The 17,703-nt window shown below is 58.1% G+C and overlaps 2 protein-coding genes across 3 annotated transcripts; both read right to left on the bottom strand.

Annotated features, from left to right (window-relative positions):
- Positions 1–1,774: 1,774 nt before the first annotated feature.
- SUN2 (Sad1 and UNC84 domain containing 2) lies at positions 1,775–10,209 on the bottom strand. Of its 2 annotated transcripts, XM_069002778.1 has the most exons (18): positions 10,126–10,209; positions 9,593–9,753; positions 8,835–9,007; positions 8,555–8,689; positions 8,269–8,364; positions 7,997–8,090; positions 7,737–7,807; positions 7,359–7,486; positions 6,780–7,001; positions 6,622–6,699; positions 6,491–6,534; positions 5,273–5,438; positions 4,960–5,187; positions 3,888–3,972; positions 3,682–3,797; positions 3,366–3,533; positions 2,861–2,953; positions 1,775–2,752 (listed from the first exon to the last, which is right to left on the bottom strand). In XM_069002778.1, exons 2-18 carry the CDS (start codon positions 9,721–9,723, stop codon positions 2,639–2,641), a joined length of 2,142 nt encoding a protein of 713 aa, XP_068858879.1. In that variant the 5' UTR covers positions 9,724–9,753; positions 10,126–10,209; the 3' UTR covers positions 1,775–2,638. The 2 variants fall into 2 exon arrangements, with proteins under 2 accessions (XP_068858879.1, XP_068858880.1); XM_069002779.1 differs by lacking the exons at positions 1,775–2,752; positions 2,861–2,953 and adding an exon at positions 2,961–3,076.
- Positions 10,210–12,220: 2,011 nt separating this feature from the next.
- On the bottom strand, positions 12,221–17,555 carry LOC138104709 (extracellular serine/threonine protein kinase FAM20C-like). Its single transcript, XM_069003938.1, has 10 exons — positions 17,014–17,555; positions 15,388–15,563; positions 15,222–15,300; positions 14,633–14,725; positions 14,332–14,447; positions 13,842–14,022; positions 13,617–13,726; positions 12,857–12,938; positions 12,700–12,759; positions 12,221–12,614 (listed from the first exon to the last, which is right to left on the bottom strand). Exons 1-10 carry the CDS (start codon positions 17,490–17,492, stop codon positions 12,380–12,382), a joined length of 1,611 nt encoding a protein of 536 aa, XP_068860039.1. The 5' UTR covers positions 17,493–17,555; the 3' UTR covers positions 12,221–12,379.
- Positions 17,556–17,703: the final 148 nt, after the last annotated feature.

Raw genomic sequence — 17,703 nt, 5'->3', positions numbered from 1 at the left:
CAAATGCTCCCTAGCCCAGACACAGCAGTTAACACCCACGTGGAAGGAACAGAGATCCCACTACAACTCCATTCTCAGGGGAAGAGGTCACCTTTCCTGCCTCTCACCAGCATGCCTGATTTACCACAAAATAATTTTTCTTGGGCAAAGACCTTGTCTGCCCTCACAGTCCAAGCCAGAGACCAGGGAGCCAGAAGGAACATAAGAAAAGGGGTTTTCCCGGGCTCATGGTTATGGCACTTGCTCCAGCAGCCAGAAAAAGGTGAGAAAAAGGGAGAGCTTCATCTCTGCTCTCTCTTTATGATTCAAATAAATACAGGAGCTGGTCTGCTGAGCCCAGAACAGGTCTAGGCATTCATAGAAGCACAGCTCCATGTGCTCAGTGCACTCATGGACATGACTCCAAGGCAAGCAGGCAGCTGTAGACAAGTTTAAAATAACTTTGGCTGTGGATGCCAAGAATTAAGACTATGCTCAATATAGGAGAGAATTTATAGTCCCTGGATCTGGCTCCAGGTCAGCTTTCTCCCTGCAGCAGGGCCTCCCAGCTCTGCAAGAGGCTCCACAGGGTAAATTTAACCTGCTGGAGACAGGACTCTGTCCCCTGGGCTCACTTCCCCTGCTTGGAGCAAGGAGACCCCTTCAGAAGGGATGTGCTGCCACCATCCTCCCCCTCCCAGGCTGGCATGGAGGGAGTGACAGCTCAGCAGCTCTGCCTGATGCCCATCAGGGGATGCTGAAAGGAGACACTTCTTCAGCCCCTTCCTCTCCTCCTCTATGCCTACAGTGCTTCAAGCAGAGATCACCAGAGTGGGAATCAATACATGGTGCTCTCAAGGTGCCAGGGGAAGGACAATACCAGCACTGGACAGGGCTGAAACACTGACCACGAGCCCTTTAGCTTTTCTTTCAATGAAACACAACACAAAGCTGGAGGCTGTTAACACCATCCAAGAACATAAGCCAAATTATGTGATGCAGGCAGCCAGGAGGTGGAGGGGCCAGATGGCCCTGGCACTCCTCAGCCTAGGGAAGGTCCCTGTGCATCCTTCCTGCAAAGCCCCGCTCTGCCTCCTCCCATCCAAACAGTACAGGCAGGATTCACATGCCCAGTGCAGGCAGAACTCCCCCTCCTGCTCTGGCCCAGCCCTCCCACAGCCAGGGCTCAGAGAACAGCGCAGTGCCAGTGAGGAGAGGTAGGAGGGAAAGGGAGCCCTTCCAAGAGAAAGGAGGTCAGCCTGCACCAGCCATCTGCCATGGGGGACCGGGAGCTGAGGGAGCCCTGCAGGCGGGGGGTGGCTCTGCAGGCTGGCAGCTGCGAGCCCTGGCGATTGCCCCATCTATCTCCCCCCCAAGAGCCCTGGGGCAGCAGCTCCCACTTGCTGCTAACAGTCAAGTATATACAGATGCAGCCATGGGCAGGAGGCCACAGCCACGCATTGCAGTCTCGGAGGACATCCGGAGCAAGGAGGGCAGGAATGCCTCCAGCACCCCACCAGCAGCAGTCCACAGAGGACCCCAGCTTCCAAGTCCAACTACCAAGCCACCAACAACTTGAGGCCCGTATTTTAAACAGCTCTGCTCATCTTACTCTAGTTTATCCTACAGTGTGCGCTATTCTCCTACTAAACAAAGCTCTAGCCCTCTCCACATCTAAGCCACTCATCCAAGTGGCACCACGTAACATTCTCTGGGTAAGTACAAATTGCATGGAAAAAGTCTTTTTTCCCTTTGTTACTACAAACCCCCCCCCCCCAAAAAACCAACCCCAACATCCCAACTGGAAAATAGCTCCCCTCCCCACCCCTCTTAAAAAAGAAGTATCAGAACAAACCCCAAAGGAAAAGCAGGCAACAGGAATTTCAATAGCATCATCAAGCTTAACACTGGGGAGGCAGCCAGCCAGGGAGGCCAACAGCATCGCCAAGACCCAACTCCGCCACTGGCAGCAGAAGGGCTTGAGTGGATGGATGGCAGCAGCAAGATGGGTTCTGCCACCAACATGTGCCACGCTCCTCTCCTCCTGCTGCCCCAAACCATTAGTTTTATGTTAATACTTCATTAATACTGTCTTATTTCCTCTCTGCCGGCCCAGCATTGAAGGGCTGGAGATCTTTACCCAAACCAACACCAAGGCAAGAGAAGTGACCCTGTGTGGAGGGGACTTGGTGGCCATGACCGGTGGCTCCCACCTACTCTGGCAGCACCGAGTCACAATCCCACACACACACCCATCTCCTGCACCCAAGCCCGCATGAAGCACATCACAAAATGCCACACCCCTTTCCCAAGCCCTGGCAATGCTAGACACACCAGCAGGAAGGAGCGGGACAACAGGGACAAGGGGCAGCGCAGACCCGATACAAAGTTAGCTTAAAAAGTTAAAATGTCCGAGACGCACTGAAAACGAGCCAGGCTGCGCTAGGACCCACGTGGGATGCTCTTGCCTCACCACCCCGGTCCTTGGAAGAGTGAAAGCCTCACCCCTTCGACAGCAGCTCTTCTCCTCCCCCAGGGGAGCAGCCTCCTGGGGCGGCTGCTGGCACATCCCAGGATTTCTACGTGCGAAGCAGTGAACCAGACGCATCCCCTGCTGCTGTCAGCCCGGCAGCATCCTCATCCCGCGCGGAGCCGGGGGTCAGTGCGCCGGCTCCCCGTGCACGCGGAAGCGGTAGATGCAGGTGTATTCGGGGTGGCCCCAATTGCTCAGCACCCGGAGCTCCACCAGCTGGTATGTGCCCATGGAGTCACCCTTGGGGAAGAGGGAAAAGAAAAACTTGAGCCCCTAAGAGTTCTGTGAGGCTCAGAGACCGCAGAGGCCCCATTTTCTTCTCAGGGGTCAGGTGCTCCAAGCATTTACCTCCAAGTAAAATGTTTGGATGGGGTCGCCATCATGGTTGTAGGTGAACTGTCCAAGGAGAAGGCCCTCCTCCTCTCCTTCTTCCTTTAAGCCCTATGGAAGGGCAGGGAAGCATAAAGGGAGAACCAGGGGTCATCAGAGAGGGAGACCAGAGGTGATGCACACACTCAGGGCAGAAGAGGGAGAGGGAGACGCAAGCATGCTTGGCCCCCACTCCTGCTCTTCCAGGTCAAAATAGACAAATGGGAACAGGGACCAGTGGGGAAGGATGAAGGGGGGGAAGACCAAAAGTTAAACCTACTCAAGCCCGTTTGTCCCCTCAAACTCTTTCTGAAACCCAGTGCTGCCCCTCTCCCCACCAGCATTGCCTCTTCCTCTTCTTCAGGGTAAGACCAACCCCCCCGGAGCACCCCACAGCCAGGTATAGGGTTTGTTATCCCTCCCTTCCAGCGCCCTCCCACCGTGGCCCCCCACCCCTCCCTCAGGTCTGGGCGAGGGCACTCACGTAGACAGCAAAGTCCTTGGGGGCACTGGGGATGGTCCCCTGGGGTGAGAGGGCTTTTGGGATGTGCTCTAGCGTCACAGCCGTGGGGCGGATGATGCCGGAGAGGCGGATGACAGCAAAGCCCTGGGAGCCACGAAATGCCCAGCAGTTCCCAGGGTTGACGTCTGGCTATGAGCATGGAAGTGAGACACCAGCAACATTACCACCATCAGTGTTATTCTTCTCCCACCAGCCTGGCTGCTGGCTTGGAGCAACAGCCAAAGTCCACTAAAACACCCACATGAGAAGCAGCCCAGTCCTGCCCCTCAGAGCCCACCTGCAGGATGACACGGGGGGACTGCGAGTGGTACCACAGGGGGATGCCGAACAAGCTCAGCAGCGCTGTCCGTGTCTCGTAGGTCTCTGAGCAGCGAGTGTTGATGACGCTGGCCCCTGGCATGAGAGAGGACGGCAGCAGGTGAGCTGCACACCAGCACCCTGTGGTCACCTCCCCAGGACAGCTGGCTCGTCCCCACCACCCACCTGCCGACTCGAGGGCGTAGTCAACCATCCCCACGCGGTCCTCACTGTAGCGCTTCAGGGCCTGGCCCACGATGAGATGCACTTGCTGCAGTGGGAGCAGAGGGCACAGGAGGGTGAAGAACTGGGACAGGCATCCTGCCCCCCACCCGCCTGCCCCTGCAGGGAAAGAGGGTGCAAGGACCTTCCCACAAAACAGCCAAGAGATAGAACAGCCAGGGGATAGAACAGCCAGGGGATGAATCACCACAGCAAAAATGAGAGGACACGCATTTGGCTGGGAAGCCTCCTTAGAGGTTGCTAAAAATACTCCAGGGGAGAGGAGCTGTACAGTGAAGGGGCAGGGCCCAGGCACATTGCAATTGCCTGTCTTCAAGAGGGGCTGGCCCAGAGGGAGGAGAGGAACTACCAGACACAACCTGACAGACCACCCAGAATCATTTGCTGCTCCCTCCTGCCCTGTCCCACAGGATTGATGGGAGCTCCTCCCACCCAGAAAAGGAGGAAATGGCTGGAGCATCCACCTGGAGCCAAACCCAGCCTAAGGAGCTAGGACCCTGCAGCACCATGTTGGGTCCAAACTTTACGGAGTGCACAAAGCTTGCACAGACTATGGGGACTGCTAATCCCAGCTTGATCCCTCCCTCCACTACCTCCACAGGGAATTGCCAGCAACTTTTTCCAAAGCAAGCAGGCTCATTCTTTCCCCTTGGTGTCATTCTGCTGAAATGCTTTGCACCAAACAAGTCAGTGGCGCTGCTGACGAATGAGGATAAGCAAGATGCTCCACCCATGGAAGCCTCATTGGCACCTGCCCCACGTTCTGGGTGAAGGATGCATGAGCAGAAGCTTGGATTTTAAGACAGTAAGAGCCTTGCAGAGCTGCAGGTACCTGTGACCCTTTCCAGACCAGAGAGCAGGCGCAGCCCGACAAGGTGTTTCAAGGGTGCTCTTGCATCCTGTGAGCCCAGGATCAATGTCCCAGCTGTAGGGGCTGTCCCAACGCCTCTGCCACCTGCCAGGCACACGTGCCAGCTCCCTGCACACATGAAGTGAGGCACAGGCCAGCACTCACCTCCTCTGTCACTCCTGCAGTCCCTCCTTGCCTCAGGGCCACTCCAATCCCAGCCTGAGCATCCCGTGCCGACAGTCTCTGGTCCTCCAGGACTTTTGCAAGGATCTTGCGCTCCAGAGCCTGGAGCTCTGCTTGCAAGTCTTCCCGCTGGAGGATGAAGGCAGCGGCACCATCCTGCTGGGACTGTGACAGGAACCGACTGATCCACACCGGGAACTGCGCTTCCACCTGAAACGGTGCGGGCAGAGCTCAGCCCTGGGGCAGCGACCCTTGACTGCCTTTCTGCCGAACAGGCTGGGGACTGGGCACTCACATCAGCCCGCACTGTCTTCAGCTGCTCCAGTATCCCCTCCACGTGCTTCCCCATCACCTCCTGGTCTGACTTGAGGCTTGCCAGCTCCCTCCTCAATGCTGCCACCTCCTGCTCCAGCTTGCCCACCTCCTGCCGGAAGGTCCCTCGCAGGCTCTCCTGCACTGAGCTGTGCCGAGAAAAAGGTAACAAAGCCTCATGCCAATAGGCCCAGCTCCCCTCTGCAAACTGGAGGAAGAGGTTCATCCCACATCATCTATGCTCAACCCCATCTCCAGACACAATTTTAATTCCAGTGGCAAGAACCTCTTCTACTGTATCCCATGGGAAAGCATCCCTAGCTCACGCCTTGGCTGAAGGGCCACATTCACAGTGATGCAAAATGACAGTGGCAAAGGTGATTTGCTGCTATTGCCCTTGGAGCCCTGCTGCCAGCCACAGAATCACAGAATGGGTCAGGTCGGAAGGGCCTACAGGGCCAACCTCTCTGCTCAAGCAGGGTCATCCCAGAGCACATGGCACAGGATTGCATCCAGATGGTTCTGGAATATCTCCAGTGAGGGAGACTCCACAACCTCTCTGGGCAGTCTGTTCCAGTGCATGGTTACTGCACAGTAAAGAAGTTTTTCTTCATGTTCAGGTGGAGCTTCCTGTGCAGCAGTTTCTGCCCATTGCCTCCTGTCCTGTTGCTTGGCACCACTGAGAAGAGCCTGGATCCAACTTCTTGTCGCTCTCCCTTCAGACACTGACATTGCTGAGGTCCCCTCTCAGTTGTCTCTTTTCAAAGCAAAACAGGTCCCACTCCCTCAGCCTTTCCTCATAAGAGAGATTCTCCAGTCCCTTCATCATCTCTGTATCCCTCTGCTGGACCTGCTCCAGGAGCTCCATATCTCCCTTGTACTGCTGAGGAGTCCAGAACTGGACACAGCACTCCAAATGTGGCCTCAATAGGGCTGGGTAAAGGGACAAGATCACCTCCCTCAACCTACTGGCAATGCCCTTCCTAATGCACCCAAAGGTACCACTCACTACCTTTTTGGCCAGAAGGGCACAGCGCTGGCTCCCACAGACACCCACATATTCCTTCTTTCCTTTCCCCTCCCAGACTATGCCTCTCAATCTCTCTTTTGTCCCAAGCAAACCAGCCTGGCTGAGGGAAATTCACCCAGCTACCTGCCAGCCCCTAACAGAGCAATGGCTCTGCCCCACAGCCAGCATTACCTCTGCCACTCTGAGTTCAGCTCCAGCAAGCGCGCTTCCATCTCCTGCCAGCAAGAGGGGAAGGGGTGAGACCTGTGACACCACTGGTGAGGGTGTCCTGTCCAGGTACCACCACACGCTCGTCACCTTACCCGAGAAGCTTGTGCCATCTTCCCCAGGCGCCCGTCTAAATCCCTCTGCACCTGGACTCGGAGGGCATCCAGCTCGCCCTGAAGGATGAGGAACAGGGTGGACTATCAGGGCCTGGCCCTGCATGCCCCCATCTCCCTGCATTCCCCACATCCCTCACCTGGAGGTGGTTGGCCATGTCGGTGCGGAGATGCTCCTTCAGCCCCGCGTCCCGGCGGCTCACCAGCCCTTCCAGCTGCGCAAGGATGTCCCCTGGGGGTGGCTCTCCCCCTGCTGTCACTGCTGCCGCCCCACGACGCAGCTCCCACCGTGACAGCTCGGCCTCCAGTGCCTCAAAGCGCTTCTCCAGGGACTGGAAGCGAGCCAGGAGCCGGTGCCCCCCCTGCAGCAACAACAACAGGGTGTGATGCAGCCCTCCAGGGAAGCGCCTGCTCCATAGGACCCCTGCACGAGGGAACCCTGACCACCTATTCCCACCCATTCCCCAGAGTCAGTGGTATCTTATTCATCTGCTGCTTCCCAGGAGAGGGCAGATGTTCTCCCTGCTCCATTCCAGGGACACCCCAAGAGTGAGATGGCCACAAGCTGGAGGAGCCAATGTGTAGCCATCATCTGGCCCGTTCTCCACCATTCCTCGTACCCTGGAAGCAATTGTTCAGCCACGGATCACACTGCCCCAGGTCTCCCTGCAAGGCACTCATCCCACCTGGGCCACCACCATGCCTTTGCTGAAGCTCACCTGGTCCAGCGTGGTCAGGTCCCCTGCCCCAGGAACATCGGAGGAGGAGGAAAGTTTTCCAGCTCCCCACCATGGGAAGGAAGGCAGGCTGAGTGTCGACAGCCCATATGGGTAGAAGTACCAAGCTCCTGGGCACAGAAGGATGAGATGATCAAAACCACAGGCTGGTAACAGGCCACAGTAGTGGACAGGATGGACATGTAGAGGCTCAGCACCCCCTGGGATTACCAGGAGACGCCGGCATGTGGGTGCAGATGGACCAGGTTACCAGAAGCCATGAGCACTGAGCTCCAGGCCATCCCATCCCCCAGCTATGGCAGTGGGATGCTCTGCATTGCCCCAGATCTCAGGGCAGCAGATCAAGTGAGGCTGGCTCACCGTAGGCGGCAGCAGCGAGGAGCAGGAGCAGGAGCAGCAGCAGCAGGGACCTCTTCAGACGTGGGTAGCGCCTGGAGCACAGAGAAGAAAGAGGTGCCTGTAGGACTGCAGTCACCTTCCCCCACCTTTGGATGGGGGCCAGATGGAAAGCAAAGCCCAGCCAGGCTTTAGCACAAGACACCCACCACCCCAAATGTGCCTCCCCTTTCCAGGGTCCTGCAGGCTTTCCCCATCCTGGTGTCCCCCAGCACCACACTCACCTGGAGAAGGGGACGCTGTGCAAGTGGGAAGCCGTGCCGGTGAGGCGGTGCCAGGCCCCTGCCAGCCCCGAGAACAGCCACCCCATGAACCGAACTGCCAGGAGAAAAAACAAGCCTCATCAGGAGTCCTGGCAGAGATGTCCCCTCCATGCCCAAGGGTGGCACCAACAAGGGGATAAAACAGGGAATAGCACGCACAGCACCTGGAGAGTAGAGATACTGACTGGCAAGAACACTGCTGCTAGAAGTGCCCCTGCCAGCCCTCCGCTCACCTGGGGAGGTGAACACCTGCCAGAGGAAGGAGCCCACCCGGGAGGCTGCAGTTCTCAGACCTGACCCGGAGCTACTCTGGCCTGAGTAATAGTGACCTGGAAAGGAAGAAGCAAGTCACCAATGCAGACAGCACCCCAGTGCATTGCCCATGGCAAAGGCTTTGCACTGCGGGTGGCATCTAGTGGGGACTGGCAGCACACTGGGTATAGTCAGGCCCTGGGCTGCTCCCCCTGGGGATGCCTCCCCTTCATTCCTGCCACTAAAGAGAGACTAGTGGATCCCTACCAGCATAGTCATCCTCCGAGGAGTACCCAGATGAAGACGTGTAGGTGTCATATGTCTTACTCTCCAGCACCCCATTGATCTTACTGGACTCAGTGTCCCCTGTGCCTCTTCTCCTCCTGGTGGAGAGCTCTCCACCTGCCCCAAAACACGGAGTTCCATTGAGAAATCACCCACCATCACTTCCACAAGAAGCAACCCAGTCAGCCAGCCCAGGCAGCTGCCCCAACACTGTCCAGTGTCCAGGGAGGTCCAGCTGCCCTGGGAGAGTGGGAGGGCTCACCCCAGTATGTGCTGCTGTCCAGGTCATCATCCAGCATGGAGCTGCCCAGGGCAGCAAGGCCCCGGCTGCCCCCCAGGTAGGACTCGCTCATCATGGACTCGCTGTAGTAGGAGGTTTGGGTGCTGGGGGCGGGAGACAGGCGCTTTGTGCTACTCGATTTCCTCCTGATCGTCCTGCAGGAGGCGAGAACAGGCTCATCAGGCATGTGTGGTTGGGGGGGGGGGGGTGTGGTGTGTGTTACAGTGCACCCATGGGAGAAAATGGGGAATTCACTCTCATCCCTCGACCAGCATCACTTCCCTCCACACCGGATGGCGGCAGCTTTCGGAGGCTGCAAGCTCTGCTTTGCGGAGGCCTCCCGCCCGTCCCGGGCACCGCTTCCGCTCGCACCGCTGCGGTTTTCCGGCCGGCACTTGCAGCGCACCTCCCTCCCTCCCTCCTCCTCCTCCTCCTCCCTGTCGCCATCCAGCTGCAGCTGGGAGCTGGCACCCGGCCACCCCGGTAGGCTCCTGTGCCGGGCCCGTGGGCACGCAGGGGTGCCCGGGCAGGGAGAACGGGGCTCTCGCTGGAGCAGGGGCACAGCCAGTGCCCAGGCGGCCGCGGCCATGCCGGAATGCGTCGGGCTGGCCGTCACGCTCCCTTCTGCAAGCTATCCCCACACCCCACCCAGGAAGGTGCCCGGTCCCTGGTGTGGGATGGAATACCCCGCCCCTGTCAGATTTGGGCAGGGGGAACCCCCCCCCCCGCCCCCCACTAACCTGCCGGTGGTCTCCTTGAAGGGGAGCTGTGTCCCACCCAGCAGGGATGTGCTGCTGCTGCTGGTCGTGGCATCATCGTCCCCGGGGTAATAGCGAGTGGTGGTGACAAGGCGCTGGCTGCGGCGGGACATGGCGGCAGCACGGAGAGGGGCTCGGCTCACCTGGGGGTGACGAGGGGGCGGGGGAGAGAGGCAAGTGTCAGCGGGAGGGTCCCTGGAGGGACGCACCCGGCGGGATCCCACTCGCGGAGACCCCACCCCTGTGGCAGGGGTCCCGGCCCACACCGAACACCGTCCCGAGCTGGCGGCCGTGGGGTGCCCCGGGATGGAGCCGCCTCCCCTTACAGGCCGATAAACCCCTTCGCCTCCTTCCCCCTCCCGCGGATCGCCCACGCGTGGAGCGGCTGCCCCCGGCCCCGCGGGCCCTTCCGCACCCCTGGCCCCACACATCTCCCCCCCAGGCCCCGGTACGAGCCGTCCCGCCCGCAACCCCCCGGCTTTGCCCCCGCCGCGCCGTCCCCCTCGCAAACCCACCGGCAAGTGCGGGGCAGCGGAGAACGATCCCCTCCGCCCTCCCCGGCTGCTCCCGGCCGCTCTCGCCGCCGCCGCCGCCGCTCCCTTTTGTTTTGCGGGGGAAGGCGGCACCCGCCTCCCCGCCCTCCCCCCGGGCCCCGCCGCCGCCCCGCCCCGCCCGCCGCCGCGGAGAGGGGGGCAGCCACCGCTCCCCCGGCCTCTGGGGACCTCTTCATCATTGCTATTTATTATTATTACCGCCATTGGCATATTCTTTTAATTTCATTTCATTTTATTTTCATCATTTTGGGGGGGCGGGGGGGGCGGGGGGGGCGATGATGGGGGCCCATCCGCACTCTGCTGCCCGCCAGGACCTGGTCCCCAAACATCGCAACCCTGCGGTTCCTCCTGCCTTGTCCACCACGGGCAGCAGTCAGCCCACACTGCCAGCCAAGGGCGTGGGTGATGCCAGCCCAAAATGGGAGCTCCCGGGTGCAGGGCTGCACCCCAGCCCCGTTTGGGCTTTGTTGGGGTGCCTGGTTTGCTGGTCCTGGTGGGGTGGGAAATCCCCACACCCCACGCACCACCCGTCACGGCGACACGGCCGAACCTGTCCCTGGGGCGTGGGCAGCCCCGCTCGACATCCGTGCGCCCACGCCGCCTCGACTGGGCGGGCGTGTTCTGCTGCTCCCTGGGCCACTGGTCCCAGACACCCCGCTGCCCTCGCTCTCCCCCACGGGCAGATAGGCTGGCTCGTCAGGGGTGTCTGAGCCAAACTGGGCTGCTCCCATGGGACCATGAACCGCTGCGGCACAGCTGGGACCTTGTGCAAACTCACCAGGCTGAAAAGACAGCCACCCTCCCACGCCCCGCGCTTTAAATTTGACGGCGCCTCGGAAAAAGATTTGCCTGGGGGAGCTCCGAGAGTGAGGGGAACCTGTGTCTGGACACAGTTGTTTAGGCCGTATTTGTGAGGCACGGTGCAAGAATGGTCCCCCCGGCTTCGGGTATGGGGCAAAAAGGTACTTATATAAAGAGTTAAAAAAAAATGAAGCTGGCAGAAGGGGAGGAACCTATTGCAAAACAGCCCTGAAACCTTTTCCTCCGTGTGCTGGGTTTTGGGGCACAAGCCAATGCAGCGGCAGGAGGACGTGCTGTCAGTATCGGGGGGGGCACACCGCAACAAACCCCAATTCAGCGTCCCCAGCCCCGTTGTGTAATGCAGACAGATCCTCTTTGTCTCCCTTTTTTTTTTTTTCTTCCTTTTGAGCCCTTTTTCTTTCCAGCCAAAATCTCTGCCTAGCTTTTCCAGCTTCATCTCCCACTGTGCCAGCTGCCCTTTTTCACCCTTTCCTGTGGCTACCCATCCCTTTGCAAGTGTCTGTCTGGGACAGAGGACATCCCCCCTCCCCAGTGGCACCTTTATCTCTGGCCATGCAGATGGCAATCCCATGTCCCGACCTGGGTACCCTGGCAGTGGCTGTCACAATGGCACCTGCTCCAGCTGACGTACCCCTGCGTGGATTAACCCCCCCGTGAGGCTCAGAGGATAAGCTGGGTGCTGAGCCACCAGGCACTAAGCAGAGTGCACAGCCCCAGGTCAATCCATCCCCTCCTCAGGAGCCACTTTTTCAGGCATAAAGGGAGTCAGCAGCAGTTCCCAGGGGATTTGGGAAGATGTTCTGGGGGGAGTGGGGTTTGTCCTTGCTGCATCCCTGGTCCTGTGGAGGAGGTGGTGATGCCAGAGCCATGGGAGTTTTTGAGTGGGTGTGGGAAGACTGGGGCAAAGATAAGTGAGTGGCTGGGAGCTTGTGCCTCATTTTCCCCACACCAGCAGTGAGGAGTCTCGGCTCTCTTTTTGGGGGTCACCAGGGCATCACCATGCTGGGGGTGGGGGTGCGGCAGAAGGAGATTGCCAGCTGTTCCAGTTTGGCAGCTCTTGCCGGGGAAAGGCAGGAAAAATCCCTACCCTTTCCTAAAAGGCTTTGGAGGGCTGAAGTGACACGTCCAGGCACGTGAGGATAGGCCAGGGCTGGGAAAGCAGCCTTGGTGGGGAAGATCACAGCTCATGTCTTCTCCACTAGACCAACCTTTTTATTTAAATTCCCTCCCTGTCCCAGCTATCCTTACAACCTGCTTTCCTGGTTCATCGCGCCACCAGCTCTGGCACCATCAAAAGCTGACGCTACACAGAATCAGAGCTGCACACCAATCCCCACATCATCCTTGGCAGCACACCAAAACACCCCAATCCAGCAGGATTCCCAGCCCCCCATCACACCCATGACCCCACATCATCCACCAGCACCTCTTCCTGGCGGGCTGTCCTGGCCAGGCAGTGTCCCACTGCTGCCAGCACTTTCCCCAGGCGCCGGTCCAGTGCCCACAGGTGGGGCTCGGCCAGGACAGGGGCCAGTGGATCTGTGGCCAGCGCCTCCCGCAGCAGGTCGCTCAGGCGGTAGGGCTGGGTGGCCAGCAGCTGCAGCCGCAGGTAAGTCGACTTCTTGATGCTGCCAGAGATGAGGAGGGAGAGGTCTCAATAGGAGGAGCCTCCCCCCAACAGCAGATCCGGGGTGGGCGGTGGCAGCCCCTTACCTGCAGCACTGCTGGAGGGGGGCCAGGATGGACGGTTCATCACGCGAGTGTGTGCCGAAGCTGGGGGAGGGGAGAAGCCCACCGGGAGGTGTCAGGATGGCATTTTGGCAAGACAGCCCCCTTTGCTGTGACTGCTCCCCCTACTCCCCAACTTTACCCACGACCGTTGTCCAGGTGGAGCAGGAAAGTGTCATTCCCAAATTTCTCAAAGGTCTCGTAGTGATGCCGGTCCATGTTGCCTGTGGCGGGCCAACAAATTTTTCATCAGGTTGTGTGCTAGGAGATGGGAGCAGGGACACGGAGCACACTCCTGGTGTGAGACTGAAACCCAGAGCCTGGGGGAAAGGGTTGGAGGCACCTCTAGGGTGTCCATCTGGTGGCCATGGCCGTGGAGGGGAACTGAGCAGAGACCCTATGGCCTCCAGGCCCCTTCTCATCCCAGCAGCCCCACAGAGGGACAACAGTAGCAAATGGAGCAGAAGTAATGGCAAAGGCATGGCTGGGTGGCCAGGAATGAGGAGATGGGAAACTCTCCAAGTCAGATGCCGGTGAGGGGACAGTGCAGGGAGGAAGAAGTAGCCCAGGGACAGGAGAGGCAGCAAGAGCCCTGGGCAGCATCATCTCCACCTCTGGCTCTCCAGGGGCTGCATGTGACAGTGTGCTGGAAGGTGCATCCCATGTCCAGGGTACTTAGCTGGGATGTCCCTAGAATCTCTTGACCTTCAACTTCTGCCTGGGAAATGCCCTCGTGGCACAGCCCTGTGCTCTCATTGTGGGTAAGACTGAGGCTCACTGCAGCCTGAACAAGTTTGGTCAACAGACCTCGCAGGGCATGGTACCACAGGACATGGAGCCATTTGGGCCTCTTGGTCCTGAGGGACCTCCACAGCCCTCAGCACAGGCATGGAGGGGCTCACCCATGAGGAAATCGAGGATGGTCATGTCGATGAGGTCGAGGAGGCGATGGCCCCTGTTGTAGGGCGGTGTCTCTCGCACCTGAGCGCAGTAGTTGGGGTTCAGCTCCCACCTGGTGGCAAAGGCCGGGGAGGGGAATGGGGCCATGAGAGCGGCTGTGGAGAAGCCCCTTGCCATCCCATGGCTCTGCTGGCCCATGTCCCCACACCCCCCGTGCCCCGTCTCACTCAGCCTTCTTGCTCTTGTGGTAGGAGCGGCGCCAGGGGCTGCGCCAGGAGCGGCGCTTGGCCAGGGTCTTGTCAGGGAGCAGGGCAGCCATGGAGCCCTCCAGCCGGTCCGGTTTGCCGCAGAGGGCGTGCTCGGTGGAGCAGTAGTAGGAGCACTCCCCATAGAAGCAGACGTTACCCGCTGGCCATGGGGACAAAGCAAAGGTTGACAAAGAGAAGGAAGGCAACAAGCCCGTGACCCCCAGGCAGAGTGGTCAAGCAAGCAGCCAGGGGAGGATGCTCCATCCAGTCTGGCCATGTGCCACTAGCAAAGCAATGGCAAGGGAGGCTGTGAGGAGCACAGGCCTGTGGCAGGGTAACCATGGGAGCTGGAACAGTCCCCAGCAGGATAGTTTGTCCAAGTGTGGGAAGAGCCAGGGCAGCAGCAGTGAGCTCCAGGTGAGCTCCATCCAAGTGGCCACAGGAGAGGATGGAGAGCATGAAAGGTCACCTGGGGAGATGAAGAAAGTCTTGGCCAGTTTCTTGTCTGTGGTGACATCCCGAATCTCCTTTGTTATGTTGACCAAACGACCAGAAACTGGGGGGATTCGCCGGAAATCCAGGATCCTGAAACACAGAACTTGGAACCATTTCTTACTGACCTCAGCTGGTTTAATCACAGTGAGTTATTAAAACCGACAGGAGACACAGGTATCCCTCACAACAGCGAGCAGGAAGTGGGATGAAGGAGCAGTTTCTCTGGTGCTTTGCCAGTATGGGAGGGCAGGGTTGGATGCAAAGCTTATGCTCACCTGTCTAGGTGGAAGGCTGCAATCTCTGCATTGTGCCGCTCAAAGTCTGAGAAGTAGAAGAAATCAATGGGGGTCTCCTGGTCCCGGGTCTGCCTGGAAGGAGACGGGACGGTGGGGGCAATCATCATGAATGGGGTCACTCCAAGCATGGGATTAGTTCCAAACCACCACTCACCTCTCCCCCCGGTGACACTGGAGACAGCCAGACCCAGTCTCCTCCAGTCACTTCCTGATGGGTGGTGTGGCTCCAAGCCCCCTATCCAGGCTCCCATGCAACCCCTGCCTCCAACTCAAGGGTGGGTAAGCCCTCATGGACTGGAGGCTCCTGGATGGTCCTCATGGACCACCTTCTTCTTTCCACCACTGGAGGTCACTACCCCATCACAAGCTGCATCCAGTTCGCAGCGAGCACGGCCAGGAAAGGCAAGGGAAAGGGGACCATTCTGCTCGCCTCAGTTTTGGGATGGAGGTGCTGAAGCGAGGCAGCGCGTGAAGTATTTCTCCATTTCTCCCTCCACGAGCTGACCACTCCTCGCTACCTAACAGGACCGTGTGGGCGAGATACAGGGTTGTCCCAGGCTCTACTCACTTCATGGGCTTGAAGAGGGCCTGCCCATAGTTCGGGAACGTCATGATGAGCTTGAGCTGGGTCCCGCCAGACTTCTGGACTGAAAGGAGGCACATGGGGATGAGGGAGGCAGGCAGCAGGCAGGGGGGCAGGGCTGTGGACAGGGGTGCAGGCAGGGAGGTGGTACCCGAGCTGACGATCCTTTGCGTAGCCAAATCCCAGAGGAGCGTGGGCAGCAAAGGGTCCCGGCGGGGGTACAGCTCATAGCGGTTGATGCCGACATGGAATTTGAGCCAGGTGGGGTAGGTGTCGTAGGCCGTCTTCCCTGTCGGGAGGAGCGTCTCGGCTTTACTGCTGCTGACCCTGCAGCCCGACAGCCACCACCACCCCAACAACAATGACAGCTTTTAGTTGGGACAGGATGGGTCCTGAAGCCTGGGAGCTGGTGCATGGAGGGTGAGATGGGGAGAAAGCCCAGAGCAAGGCCTGGATGGGTTCCAGGTTTCATGGTGGCCCCTGGCCCATATGGCCTCCACGGGGCCTTTGGCACCTGGCAGATCCCACACAAAGTTGGTGGCCAGGAAGACCCACCAGCATGGCTGGATGGGCCACAACGTCTTTCTTCCATCCCCCATGGAAAATCCCTGGGCTGATCCTGCTTCTCTCATCCATGCATTTATTTCCCTGCCGGAACAGATCACCTCATTGTTTCTCCCTAATGGATTAGCTCCCAGGAGTACAATCTGCTACACCCCTCCATGTGTCCACAGAACAAGGGTAGAGAAGCATGAGCTTTCCAGTCATCCCCAGCACTGACCTGAACTCTCATCCTCAGCAACCCATTCCCCTTGGGTAGGTTTATCACACACCCCTGGTTTCCCCAGGGGGATAAGTTTGGGTTAGCACTATGCCTGTCTCTGTGCATCCTGCAAATTTGCAGTTTTTTGGCATTCAAGGGAGCCCCTGGGGGTATCTGCCCCATCTCTGTGCTAGCACACACGGGCACCACAATGGCACAGTTAGCCTAAGGCACCTATAACCCAAATCCATGTCTCCCTCTAGGAAAAAACAGACTGTGCATCGATTTCATCAAACCAGACCCAAGGCTACCGATAGGTGGTCCTCAGAGACAAGGCAAATGCCCATTTGTGGAAAACAGCTCTTAAGCCAGCTTTTATTCTCTCCCAGTTCTAGCAGGCACCACTTTTGGAAGGTGTGCTTTCCATATGGAAGCTGCTATGTGTTACAATGATAAAGCTTTTAATATCTTCCCTTCTAATTAGAGGTTAGTAGTCCAAAGATAAAAATAGACAGCCATCAGCAGTGAGCTCACCATACAGCTGAGCCTAAAGAGGTCAGGCAATATCCTGCAAAATGCAGGACAGAAACAGTCTCACGGTTAGAGGCAACCTACATTGCAGGCTTTGCATCTTCACCATACCAAGAGAGGGGGATAAAACTGGTTAGAAATCTGGAGTAGGGACGTTCTCATATACAGAGAGAGAGACTAAGGGCTAGTCTGCATTAGGGAAAGGAAGGAGCTGAGGAGATCACCTAATAGATATCCATAATACAGTGAATAATTCAAGAGTTGCCTTTGGCTTTGCTGTGTGCTACAAGCTTATGGGTAGCAGCCCAAAAGTTCAGGGCTAGGAGAGGATTTAAGATATAAGAAGAGCATGCTTAGCAATGGGGGTCCCTCTGGGGTAGGATGCTGATCTACATAAGGAAACAACACGTTTGGTCCCTGCTGCTTGTCCCCTCAAGCCCACATACCCCCCAAATGCAAGCTAGAGTTGAGCTTGCTCCTCACCATTCGTCACTCCCGCTGCTGTGCAGGCTGAACTTCTCCATGGGGTTGACGATAAACAGCTTGTCTTTCTCTGTCACCTCTGGGATTGGGATGTTGTAAAGAGGATGCTCGAAGAGTGCTGCCAGCTTTGATCCCTTGGTCCACCCTGCATTCCCCTCTTCGTGCTGCTGTTGGACCCCTGGCTCTCCAGCCCTTGCATGCAGCCCCACTCTCCATGGCTGGGAACTTTTCTCCAAGGAGCCATTGCTTCCACTGAAATCCTGAAGGATTCGCAGGCTCAGCTTTTTGAGGTCGGCCGGCATGGGGCTGCCTGACAGGACACCCACAGCTTTTGGTGCTTTTGTATCACAGCCACACGGCCTGTGGGCTGTGGGGAGAGCCAAATCCATCACCAGGTGCACAAGAAGGGCCAAGAGCAGAAGAAAGAGAAGGCTGATTTTAAATTTCCTCTGGAAAAGCGTTTGCAGCCGGCACCGCATCCTTCCTCATACAAAATGCTCAGCAAGGGGTGGCCATCCACACAAGGTTTAAAATGTTGGTGTGGCTACAGCCTCCGTGCAAAAATAGGAGAGAGGTTTCCTGGATTTAGAGCATTGCAGCTAAAGAGCAACTGGTGCAAGGCAGAGTGACAGGAACGATCTGTCACCACGGCACCTCACAGCGTGACACCACCAGGATGGGACATGAGGT

This window comes from Aphelocoma coerulescens, chromosome 1A (genome assembly GCF_041296385.1).
Source record: "Aphelocoma coerulescens isolate FSJ_1873_10779 chromosome 1A, UR_Acoe_1.0, whole genome shotgun sequence".
NCBI lineage: Eukaryota > Metazoa > Chordata > Aves > Passeriformes > Corvidae > Aphelocoma > Aphelocoma coerulescens.
The sequence above is the reverse complement of the archived record's forward strand: the minus strand, read 5'-3'. Positions and strand labels throughout refer to the sequence as shown.

Excerpts from the sequence above, each read along its gene's own strand:
- LOC138104709 (XM_069003938.1), bottom strand. The coding sequence starts at position 17,492 with ATGCGGTGCCGGCTGCAAACGCTTTTCCAGAGGAAATTTAAAATCAGC. Across the intron at positions 15,301-15,387 it reads GCAAAGGATCGTCAGCTCGG|TCCAGAAGTCTGGCGGGACC; the intron begins GTACCACCTCCC and ends GCCTCCTTTCAG. Across the intron at positions 12,615-12,699 it reads CCCCTCCAGCAGTGCTGCAG|CATCAAGAAGTCGACTTACC; the intron begins GTAAGGGGCTGC and ends CATCTCTGGCAG.
- SUN2 (XM_069002778.1), bottom strand. The coding sequence starts at position 9,723 with ATGTCCCGCCGCAGCCAGCGCCTTGTCACCACCACTCGCTATTACCCC. Across the intron at positions 7,808-7,996 it reads CACAGCGTCCCCTTCTCCAG|GCGCTACCCACGTCTGAAGA; the intron begins GTGAGTGTGGTG and ends TCTGTGCTCCAG. Across the intron at positions 7,487-7,736 it reads CCTCGCTGCTGCCGCCTACG|GAGCTTGGTACTTCTACCCA; the intron begins GTGAGCCAGCCT and ends TTCTGTGCCCAG.